Source organism: Symphalangus syndactylus, chromosome 5 (assembly GCF_028878055.3).
Source record: "Symphalangus syndactylus isolate Jambi chromosome 5, NHGRI_mSymSyn1-v2.1_pri, whole genome shotgun sequence".
In the NCBI taxonomy this organism is placed as follows: Eukaryota; Metazoa; Chordata; class Mammalia; order Primates; family Hylobatidae; genus Symphalangus; species Symphalangus syndactylus.
Genome location: NC_072427.2, coordinates 145,973,850 through 145,985,772, shown reverse-complemented (window position 1 = coordinate 145,985,772; position 11,923 = coordinate 145,973,850). Strand labels below are relative to the sequence as shown.

At 38.8% G+C, this 11,923-nt stretch overlaps 1 protein-coding gene across 1 annotated transcript in view; it reads right to left on the bottom strand.

Moving 5' to 3' along the window:
* Window positions 1-8,522: 8,522 nt before the first annotated feature.
* LOC129483384 (ovostatin homolog 2) overlaps window positions 8,523-11,923 on the bottom strand; it is a 48,128-nt gene continuing 44,727 nt past the window's right edge. Inside the window, exons 33-36 of the mRNA XM_063640799.1 lie at window positions 11,234-11,302; window positions 9,832-9,934; window positions 9,074-9,148; window positions 8,523-8,673 (exon numbers count right to left, since the gene is read on the bottom strand). Of these exons, the coding sequence (XP_063496869.1) occupies window positions 9,096-9,148; window positions 9,832-9,934; window positions 11,234-11,302 (225 nt within the window). The 3' untranslated portion in view covers window positions 8,523-8,673; window positions 9,074-9,095. The remainder of the gene's footprint in view (window positions 8,674-9,073; window positions 9,149-9,831; window positions 9,935-11,233; window positions 11,303-11,923) is intronic.

The following is an 11,923-nucleotide window of genomic DNA, read 5'->3' as shown; positions in this document are numbered from 1 at the left end:
GTGCAGTAACAGAGAAATGGGCAACATGGCACGGCTCAGGCAGAGAACCGCCTGCATAATACAAGATTAGGTAGGGGGCGACCAGAATTTCGCACCCTATGCAAACGGCACACGTGGTCTAAGCAGTTTTTCACGCCCTATGCAAATGGCACGCTTGGGCTGACTAGTCTTTCATGTCCTATGTAAATCAGACACCACTTCCTCACCAGCTCATCTATAAAACCCTCTGCATTTTGCCGTGGACTGGCAATCCATTTCCCTGTGACCCCTCTCTGCAGCAGAGAGCTTTTCTTTTTCTTTTGCCTGTTGAACTTCCACTCTTAACCTCACTCTTTGTGAGTCCGCATCCTTGTTCTCCATGGCTGTGAGACCACAGACTTCAGGTGATACTCCAGACAATGAGGCCGTTTCATTACTGCCTTGCTCCTGCCTCCAGTCTCAGTCCCCTCAAATTCACCCTCCATGTTACCAACAGAGCAATTTCTCTGAATTACAGATCCTCTCATACTTAGCCCTTTATTCCCTATTTCCATAGCACAACCATTAAGGCCTTTCCTCATCCGTTCATTTCATACACTAGGAACTTCCACTAAAGATTGAAGTCACTAAATGCACTTTCTGATGCCAGTTTTAATAGCTTCATGCTGCTTTCATCATTTGATGTTAGAAACAATGTTACCGCATTTGACACTACTTTCTTCTGCATGTCGTGTTTTCTCTGCCTCAATGCTTCTTGTGTACTCTGTTGTCTTTTTAAAATATTAAACTTACTTAAATAGAGACGGGGGTCTCACTATGTTGCCCAGGCTGGTCTCGAACTCCTGGGCTCAAGTGATCCCCTCAGCTCGACCTCCCAAAGTGGTGAGCTTACAGGCACAAGCCACCACTCCCGGCCTTGTTGTCCTTTTTTGAAAAGTTCTTTCTCCTCCCACGCCATTCCCTCGATTCCTTTACATCCTTTACATCCACTCAGTAGGCCCTCTTCTTTGAACCTCCTCCTAGCTGGTGCATAGTTAATTATGCCCTCCTCTGTATTATTTCAGAACATTGTGTATGCCTATAATATCACATATGTTATCCTATGTTATAAGTATTTGTCATGTTTTTCTCTAGATTTCTACTAGACTTATCTTAAATACTCTTACAATTGCCAGCATATAGAAAGTGCTTAAAGAATATTTGTTGAATTCACCTGAATTAGGATTTGTCTATAAGCCTCCTTGCTTTTAATCAACAATTTTCTAATTTGTCAAACAGTTTAAATGCATTTTGAAGAGAACATACTTAAAAAATAACATTTGAAATGTGACAAAGTAACATATGTTTATTTTAGACTATACAGAACATACTGAAAAGCCCTTCGAAGAAAAGAAAAATGATTTTTAAATGTACGATCTGGGTACTGTTAGTACAAACTGCACCGTTTTGTAAGCCCCCTGCCGTTTCACAGACCTTGGTCAGAGCAGAACATTCCATGGGGGTTCCACCGTGAGAAGTGTCCTGCCCCACCACCTGACCACAAGGCACACGAATGTCCTTATCATACCCTGCCGGGCTAAGGCCCAACTGAAGGAACATCTTTGTCAAGCAGCGAGCCATGCCACCCAGACCCTTCCCGCCCATATCTCTAAGTACCCCAGCCTGTAAGCGGCGGTGGGCTCTGGCGTTAAGCTGGTCCCCCACCTCAGCAGGTTGCTCTGGCAATAAACTTGTGTTGCTGTCAAGCTGCCAACTCTCCCTGTGTCTTTGTTTAACCCTGGCCTTCCCTTCAAAAACTAACAGATACGTTACCATTTTGATGTACGTCCTTTCAGTTTTATCTGTGCATTCATACGTGAGCGTATGTACACATACATATGTGTATAGTTGTGTGTATATATGTAGTATACACATACATAAGTGTGTAATCTTGATATTTCCAACCCCGTTATCCATATCATTGGATATGTCTACAACAATAGTATAGATACCTTTTGTAACCTGTCTTACATTTTTTTGTCGTTAATTATTATGGATACATATCAGTTGTACCTATTTATTGGGTACATGTGATATTTTGATGCAAACATACAAAATGTAATACTCAAACCAGAGTAATTGGGATGTCCATCACCTCAAGCATTGATCATTTCTTTGTATTAGGAACATTCCAATTCCACTCTTCCAGTTATTTTGAAATATACAATAAATTATTAAGTACAATCACCCTATTGTGTTACTGAACACTAGATCATAATCCTTCTAACTGTATTTTTGTACCCATTATCCATCTCCTTAACTTGTCATTTTTAAATTAATGTAGTGTGAACATTTCGCCATCATCAAGTATCATTTTATAAAATTATTTTAAATAACTGCATTTATAAAATAACCACATTTTATAAAATTAGTTTAAATAACCTCACTCATGAATGCTGGGGTAGCTGGGGATAAATTTTTAGGCTCATTGTTATTTTCCCTCAAAACGTGGAAGCTATTATTCCATTGTCTCATTTACTGTTGCTGATGAGACGTCTGCTGTTGTTTTGGCAATCTTTTCTTTGCAGCAAATCTTTCTTTTTTTCTTTTAACCTTTTGGCGTTTCCTCATTTTTAAAATTTTTTCTTTTATCCCAATGTGTCTAGGGGTTTATCTACTATCTAATAAATAATTATGTATTTTTAATCCTGTAAAGGACTTGATGTGCCTTTTCAACCCGAGGGTTGATATCTTTTTTAATTCTGAAAAATTCTCAGCCGTTATCACTTCAATGATTACCTCTTGCCCAACCACTCAATTTTTTTTTAATTCCCCTTAAGCACATATTGGAGTAAAACTCTATTTTACTTTACTCATCTTTCTACATATCTGTGCTGTATATTGGCCACTCTGTCTTCTAATTCACTCATTCACTCTTCAGCCGTGCCTAGTCTACTGTGAAACCTATCTAGAGAGTTGTTTAAATCAATCTCTGTTTTTCTGTTTTGGACCCATTAACAAAAATAGAGCTCCATGTTTCTTTTACGTAAAATGCTGTATTTATCTTAAAGTTCTTCTTTTAACTTGAATAATTCTTTTCGATAGTTTAACACACAGAAAAGTTTATGAAACAATACGTACACTTCAATGACTTGTCACAAAGGAGTATCTAGGTCATCATCATCTAGGTTAAAAAAAGGACATTGCCAGTACTCCAGAACCCACCATTGCGATGCTCCCTAGTCTCTATTCCCTCCCAAGGTGAGGATTAACCTGACGTTGATTATATAAAAATCACTTGATTGCTTTTCTTTAAAGTTTTTATTTTGAAATGATTGTTGCTTCACAGAGAGTCACAAAAGTAGTAGACAAGAGTCCCTTGGATGCTTTACCTGGCTTTCCCTAACAGAACAGCTATCTTACAGAACAGCAGGACACTATCAAAACCAGGGCATGGGCATTGGTTGACTATTGTTAGACTACAGACCTTATGCAGTTTTCACAGTGTTTGCATGTACTCCTTTGTGTGTGTGTGTTCCATGCAAGGTGATCTCATGTGTAGTATCTTGTAACCACTTGCACCACTGTCCTTGCCAAAGAACTGTTGCATCACTGAGAGGAACTCACTTGTGCTACCTCTTTTTAGTCACATCCTCATACCTTGTCCCTGTCTCCTGGCAACCACCAATCTGTTCTCCATCTCTATAGTTTTGTTAGTTGGAGTGGAACAGGAATTAAAATAAATTAAAGAATGTGTAAGCAAAAACTCAGTTGTATGTAAGAAAACCCAATTCCCCCTGAGGAGGAGAAAGAGCCAGAGTCCTTTAAAAATTAACTGCCTGTTTTTCTGTGGCTAGTGAGCCTTATCTCTCCCTTTCCCAGGCATTGTGAAGACCCTGTTTCTCTAGCTGTGCAGCTGCAAGGTCACTAGACAGATAAACTCAAGTTGTAAAACATGTTTTTCCTTGAAAAGTAAGAAATAATGTAATGCAGGTCTCAATTGAATAACTGTCTTTGTTTCTCACTTCTGTAATATGTTTCCTCCTGCACAAATCTTCCCCCACCCACGACATGCTTAAAAGGCAACTTGACTCGTTTGGGGCTCAGTCCTTTGGATGTTAATCTGACTGGGCTGATGCACCTAAATAATAAATATCCTCCTCAACCCCTCGTTCTCTCTGATTCCTAAATTATCCCACATCAGGAGAATGTTTTATACATGGAAACTTATAAGTGTAAAACCTTTTAGAAGATTGGCTTTTTTCATAAGAGAAAGTTTTTTCTTTCATCAACAAAAGCTAAAAGCCAATCTTCAACAAAAGATTGGCTTTTTTCACCAAGTTTCATGCTCTAACAAAACCTCCAAGTTGCCTGTATCAATAATTTCTTGCTTTTTATTCCTGGGTAGTATTCTCTTACATGGATATGGTAGAATTTGTTCAGTCTTTCACCACTGAAAGATATTTGGGTGGTTTCCAGTTTGAGGCTATTTTGAATAAAACTTTTAAGAACATTCACCTACAGGTTTTTGTGAATCTGTTTTCATTCTTCAGGTTAAATCCTGAAGAGTGAAATTGCTGAGTCACATAGGATGTGTACCTTTGGTTTTATAAGAAACTGCCAAACTCTTTTCCAGAGTGACTACACCTTGTTCAAGTGACACCAGTGATGTGTGAGTTGTCTGGTTTCTAAGCAGTCTTGCCAGCATTTGGTGTCATCATTGAGCTTATCCATTCTAACAGACATAGCGATACTTCATTGTTTTAATTTGCATTTCTCTAATGGTTACTGATGTTGATCATATTCACTTGTGCTTATTTGCTGTTCATGTTCTTTCTTTGACAAAATGTCTTTTCATGTCTTTTGCCCTCTTTTTCATGGGATTGTTTTTTTTTTAAAAATGTGTTGAATTTTGAAGGTTATTCATAGATTCTATATACAAGTCCTTTGTCAGCTATATGGTTTGCGGATGTTCTCACTCAGCCTGTAGCATGTCTTTTCATCCTCTTAATAAGATCCTTCACAGAGCAAAAGTCCTAAATATTGAGGAAGTTCATTTTATCAGTATTTTCTTCTACAAATTGTTATTTTGGTGTCATGTCTAACAACTTAGTCTTGAATATTTCTCCTATGGTCTCTTCTAAAAGTTTTGTAGCGTTACATTTTTTATTTAAATTCTGTGCTCTGTTTGAATTAATGTTAAGATAGGAGCTTTAGGTTGAGGTTCAATTTTTTGCATATGAAAGTTCAGTTGTTTCAGTAACATTTGTTGAAAGATTGTCCTTTCTCTATTGAGTTGTCTTTGCAGCTTTGTTAGAAATCAATTTTCCATGTCAGTGTGGATCTATTCCTGGATACAGTCTGTTCCATTGATCTCTGTGTCTATCCCTTTGCTGGAATCACACTGTCATGACTACTTTAGCATTGGAGCAGAACTTTAAAATTGTGTAGCATCGCTTTTCCAGCATCATTCTTTTTTCTACCTTTTAATCTTTGCATGTCTTTTTCAATCAGATTACCTGATATACAACATATCCTTTGGTGGGATTTTGATGGAGTTGTATTGAAAGTATAGATCAATTTGGGAAGAATTGAAGTCTTTATTAAGTATTTCTATCCATGAATCCATATATTTCTTCATTGATTTAGGTCTTCTGTGATTTTGTTTACAGCATTTTGTACATTTTCAGCCTATGGATCTTATATAGACTTAATCATTTCATTTTTTCAGAGATAGTACAAATGTAATTATTTTAAAATGTTGATTTTCTGTTAGTTATTGTTAGTATATACAAATTAAATTGAATTTTGTATTTTGAACTTGTGTTACTTCTGGAATGTGTGTGTGTGTGTGTGTGTGTGTGTGTTTATGTAGTCCCCGGAATACACCATAACCAAGTGGGTTTCTCCTGGGAATGCAAGCTGCTTCAATACTTGAAGATCAATCAGTGTAATCTGCCATAGTAATAATCTAACAAGAAAATCAACATGATCACATCAATTGATATAGAAAAAAATTTACAAAATTCAACATATTTTCCTATTACAGATTTTCTGCAAACTAGGAATACAAGCAAGCTTCTTAACCTGTTGTATGGCACCTTCAAAAAGCCTACAGCAAACATCTTACTTAGTGATGAAAAACTGATTGCCTTCCCCATAAGATTGAGAACCAGGCAAGGATGTTTACTCTCATCACTCCTATTCAACATGGTACTGGAAGTCCTAGCCAATACAATAAGGCAAGAAAATGACACAAAATAAAGGTAGTAAGATTAGAAAGGAAGAAATTGTCTCTATTCACAAAGTGATTTCTTTTTCTTTTTCTTCTTCTTTTTTTTTTTTTTTAAGAGACACGGTCCTTCTCTGTCACCCAGGCTTAAGTGCGATCATGTCTCATTGTATCCTCAAACTCCTGGGCACACACAAACAGTCCCCCTGCCTCAGCCTCCCAAGTAGCTAGGACTACCGGTGCATGCTGCCAAGCCCAGATAATTTTTTTTATTTTTTGGAGACACAGATAGTCTCATTCTGGTTTCAGCTCTGGAAGGGGCAAAGAACAAGTCCCCAGAGCCCATCTTGTCCCTCGTGGAGGACATACTGAGGGCTCAGGAAGATGCTCCCTCAGCGCCTGCCCCAGTTTCCAGGCTGAGACACCCGAGCAGCTGTTTCAGAAAGCCTCTTGTGCCATAGCCATGCTTAGGAAAAAGCATATCTTCCATTCATTTCATCAAGAAACACCAAGAAACAACTGGATACAAAGAATAAAAAATGCCCTGCCACACTGGCAGGGCAGGAGGGTGAAAATTGTGCCCCTTCCAAAGGTAATGTCTGTAAAAGTATAACTGAGGCCAGCGCCAAAGTCCACCTGCAGAAGGCGGGTCTGTCTCAACCCCAGCTGCCAGTCACTGTGAACCTTTAGAACTGGGGCTGAAGCTTCTTCCAGTTGCTTGCTCAGATGTCAGTGAGACCACTCCACAGCAGATAAGGGGAGCTGTGTGTCAGCGAAGTCCCAGACACTAGGACAAGCTGCACCCCAGGCAGATGTTTCTACTCTTGTGCAAAGAACAGAGCAATCCATTCAAGTTCACAGGGGCAGGTGGCACTTGAAAATGTCAGGGTCAACTTGCAGGGCAGAAGTTAGCAGGAAAGTCTTCCTGGGGGAGTGGGAGAGCCCAGCAGAGTTTAGGAGGAGGGAGGGGCGATATCGGGGCAATCCTCTGAGTCTCTCTCTCCTCCTTGGGAACTGTTCAGGAAGACCCTGCAGTCTCTCTGCAGGCTCATGGGAGCGCCCAGAACTGAGACAACACACAGATCCAGGCCTGCTTTGAAGTCAGTGGGATGAGGCCCTTGAAAGTTTGTGTATTGGGTTCCTAGGGCTCTCATAAAAACATGCCACACCTGGCTGGTTTTAAACAACAGTTTATTCTGTCAGTTGAGAAGGCTAGAAGTGCAAAATCAAGATATTGACAGGATGAGTTCCAACTGGAGGCTGTGAGGCACATCAGCTCCATGGCCCTCTCCTGGCTTCTGCTGGTTTCTGGCAACCATCCACGTCCCATGCCTTGTAGACACATCACTCTAACCTCTGCCTCCGTTTTTCACGGGCACATTCGTGTGTGTGTGTGTGTGTGTGTGTGTGTGTGTGTAAGGACAGCAATCATTAGAATAGGTGGGGCCCACTCTAATCCACTGTGAGCTCCTCTTACTTTGGTAACATCTGCAAAGACCCTATTTCCAAACAAGGTCACATTCCATGTTCTGGGACTGTCTTCTGAGAGATGTCTCCCCCAGGATCCTTCCAGGTGGAAGGATGCCCTTTGACCTGCAAAGCCAGCCAGAAAACCAGGATCAGGGCAGGACAAGAGGATGCTAGCCTGTGATGGCTCCCACTCAAGTGGGGTGTGAGGAGCAGTGCCTGTGGCCTGGGACATGCCAACTTGCTCCTATCACCTCATCTGAGATGGATCGCACAGTGTATGTCCAGGGCCCATCCCGGCACACTGTGCCTTTGCAATGCTGCCTCTGCGCTTTGGAAATTGGTCTGAGGCAGGCCACAACCATTTCTCAACCGTCCCTGAGTACTTGACCAGTATCCCTCGGGGGTGACAACTGGCCACATCTGGAGCATGAGGGGTGTGTTTACCTAGTGAGTAAGGACGCAAGCACAGGACCTGCTGGCCCATCCTCTGCACAAGCAATGCCTTTGCTCCAACGGGATGGTCAATGTTGGATTAGGCCTGAGGCAGATTTGATCTCGGAAGATACATTCGAGTCTATGTGTTTTGTGTGTTTATTTTTGTTTCCTTGAATTAACATGGAGTCCATTTCAACTTTCACTTAGTCCCCTTCTTTCTCTTCCCCCACTTCTTTCTCTCTCTCTCTTTCTTTGTATATGGAAGAATTGTAACTCTGTGTGCCATGATGTCTAAATACTCAAATTTAGAGTTGACAGCCATAAAGCAAATTATTCAAGTTGCTGTCAAAAAAAAAAGCCCTGCGTTTTCTAGGATTAAAACTGTGAATAAAGTACTGGAAGAAAAAAAAAGCCGTAGACTCAGATGCAAAATGACAACATTTAATGGGATGATAAGGAAATAAGACCTGACAAGGAGCCATAGCAGATTGCAGACTGTTCAGGATGTCAGATGGTTCATGATCTTTTTCCAGGTTTGATACAGAAGAATCGGTTTGTTAAAAGAAATGCTTTTCCACCTGGGATTTAAAACATCGTTTAAACAATAAACACATGTTTGTATGTATATATAAATAGATATTTAGATGTAAAAACATACATATATAGGCACATAGACATGTATCATACATATATACACATATGTACAAATATATATGCCTAAATTTTTACTGACCTGTCAACTTACAAAAGAGAGATTTATAAAAGGTACATATATAGCTGTGAATTCTTTAAAGCTATTTTTAAAGAAATTAATACAATCCTAATGACTATCAGAATACTCACGTAGTACACAGCTACATCAGTCTAATGAAGTACCAGACACTTTTCTTTCTTCAACCATTGTCCTATCTTATTTAGTTTTTCATTTTCTTACTAGATGTGTTTTCAATGGCTTATGATGTAATAAAATTTCTTTACCTCTTCCAGTAATTGCTTTGTCTCACTCAGAAACTGAACTACTGTCGATATGGTAAAAAGCAAGGGCATATTCTTCTGAAAAAATAAAGGGAACATGTATTTTTATTAAATAGATGATATAAGCACATTAGATCTAATCTTTCCAATAATTTTGAAATAGAGACAATTACCTTCCCATTTTATACATCCAGAAATATGCTAATAATATTTAAGACACTTGATGAAATACATTCTATTAGTAAATGACAGAGAGAGAATTCAAATACTTGACAAACTTCACACAGCATTCAACAAGAAACAAATAGTACCAACCTTCCAGGAAACAGTTGTATGGTCTCTACAACATCTTAGTATATGTTTTAGAAATTAATCTATCAAATTTTTAAAATAACGTTTCAGAATATTCCCCACTCCCCTTTTTAAGTCAAAGTCCATAGAGGTAGCTTGGAACAGTCAGTCTTAGCATGAACAACAATGACAATAACAAAAAGACCTGGAAGCTTAGTGTGGCTCGTATTTCAAGTTCAAATGGAGCCCTGTCAGGTTATAGTGCAAGGATTCTGGTGTTGAAAAACTCTGGTAACTGGAAAATGGGTTCAGTCAGAAGACACATCACGGAATAAAGAAACCAGTATACAAAGTAATGCCATCTACTGTTGACTCTGTGAAGATGGAGGTTGATTTTGGAAAGTTTAGTAGCTCAGGGAATGTTAGATACCATGTTCAGTAGCCTTAGGGCATGGCTGTTGCTTGCCTACCTTTTTCGTAATAATCATAGACCATGACTGGGGCGGGCTGAATGTTGAACACAGGGTTGCTCTGCTCAACAGAAAAAGTGAAACTGTCTGCTGTACCAAAAACCTATAATGACACAAATGATAATTACATTGTAGCAGGTCTGAGAAAAGATAATCACTGAGAAGATTATCCCCAGAAGTTTATGATCTATGTAATTAGATAGATCTAGGGTATGATTAACTTACATATTGGCAAAATAATGAGTTGTTAACGTTAAATCATATAAAATTTTAAGTTCCTTTGCTTACTTGAGGTGAGAGGAATTTAGCTGGAAGTCTTAGAGGAATGTAGGCATTTATGTGAGTGGTGACGATACACATAGAAAGGATGTCTGTAAAGCGCATGCCACAGTTTGGCGTTTCCTCAGAAAAATAAAAATAGAACTAACTACCCTATGATCCAGCAATCCTATTTCTGGGTATGCATCCAAAGAAAATGAGATTAATATCTTGAAGAGACAGCTGCAGTCCCGTGCTCATTCTTTCATTACAATAGCCAACATAAGGCATCAACCTAAGTGTTTGAAACAGATGAATGGATAATGAAACTGAGGCATATATATATAAATTATTCAGCCTTAAAAAAAAAGAATTTCTGCCATTTGCAACAACATTGAAGAACTTGGAGGACATTATGTGGAGTGAAACAAACCAGATACACACAAAAAACACTGCAAGATCTCACCTTTAAGTTAAATCTAAAGTTGAATTCATAGATGCAGAGAGTAGAATGGCAGTTATCAGGGATGGGAAAATGGGGAGACGCTGGTCAAAGGATAGAAAGCTTCAGCTGTGCAGAATGAATACATTCTACAAATCTCAGGTACAGCAGTGGCCTGCAGTTAACAATGCTGTATTGTATATGTAATATTCCCTAAGGGAGCAGATCTTAAGTGCTTCATCACAAAAAAAGAATAGGTAACTGTGTGAAGAGAGGGATGTCTTAGATAATTCACATATAGTCACACTAGACGATAACAATCAGCTCACTATATATGTCAAAATGTCACACCACACACCTTCAATACACAATTGTAATTTAAATTATGGCAAAGTTTGTAAGAGTTTAGTCAAATTATAAAATAATTACATATCTACTCTGTGACCAGACTGTGTTTGATAGGGAGATGATGTTTCTAAAATGGAAAGCTATGTAGTCACATAGCCAGGGCATATATGAAATAGCCTTGGAACTAGCAAGGAGAAGATGATCAGTGGGATAGAACACTGGTCATCCTTAACGTCCCTTATTTTTTCCTTTTACAAATCCCATCATACATATCTATAAGAAATTGAAGCATCCAATCATCCTTGGAAAGAAAAAAGAAAAACTTTAAAGAAAAAAAAGTATTGCTAAACTTACATTTTCCAAGTAGAAAAGAACATGGTCATTTCTGACTTCAGTCTTCATCACTTGACCCTTGTTTTCAAGCTTTGAAGAAATTGTTAGGGAAGGATAGAGAATAGATATTAGAACAAATGACAGCACCACTGCAGAACTGAATGTCCATGCTTTTCTATATCAGGTTCTGTTTTTGCTTTGTTTTGTTTTTGTTTTTTGGTTTTTGGTTTTTTTTGTTTGTTTTTTAATTTTTTTTATTATTATACTTTAGGTTTTAGGGTACATGTGCACAACGTGCAGGTTTGTTACATATGTATCCATGTACCGTGTTGGTTTGCTGCACCCATTAACTCGTCATTTAGCATTAGGTATATCTCCTAATGCTGTCCCTCCCCCCACCCCCACCCCACAACAGTCCCCGGAGTGTGATGTTCCCCTTCCTGTGTCCATGAGTTCTCATTGTTCAATTCCAACCTATGAGTGAGAACATGCGGTATTTGGTTTTTTGTCCTTGCGATAGTTTACTGAGAATGATGTTTTCCAGTTTCATCCATGTCCCTACAAAGGACATGAACTCATCATTTTTTATGGCTGCATAGTATTCCATGGTGTATATGTGCCACATTTTCTTAATCCAGTCTATCGTTGTTGGACATTTAGGTTGGTTCCAAGTCTTTGCTATTGTGAATAGTGCCGCAATAAACATACGTG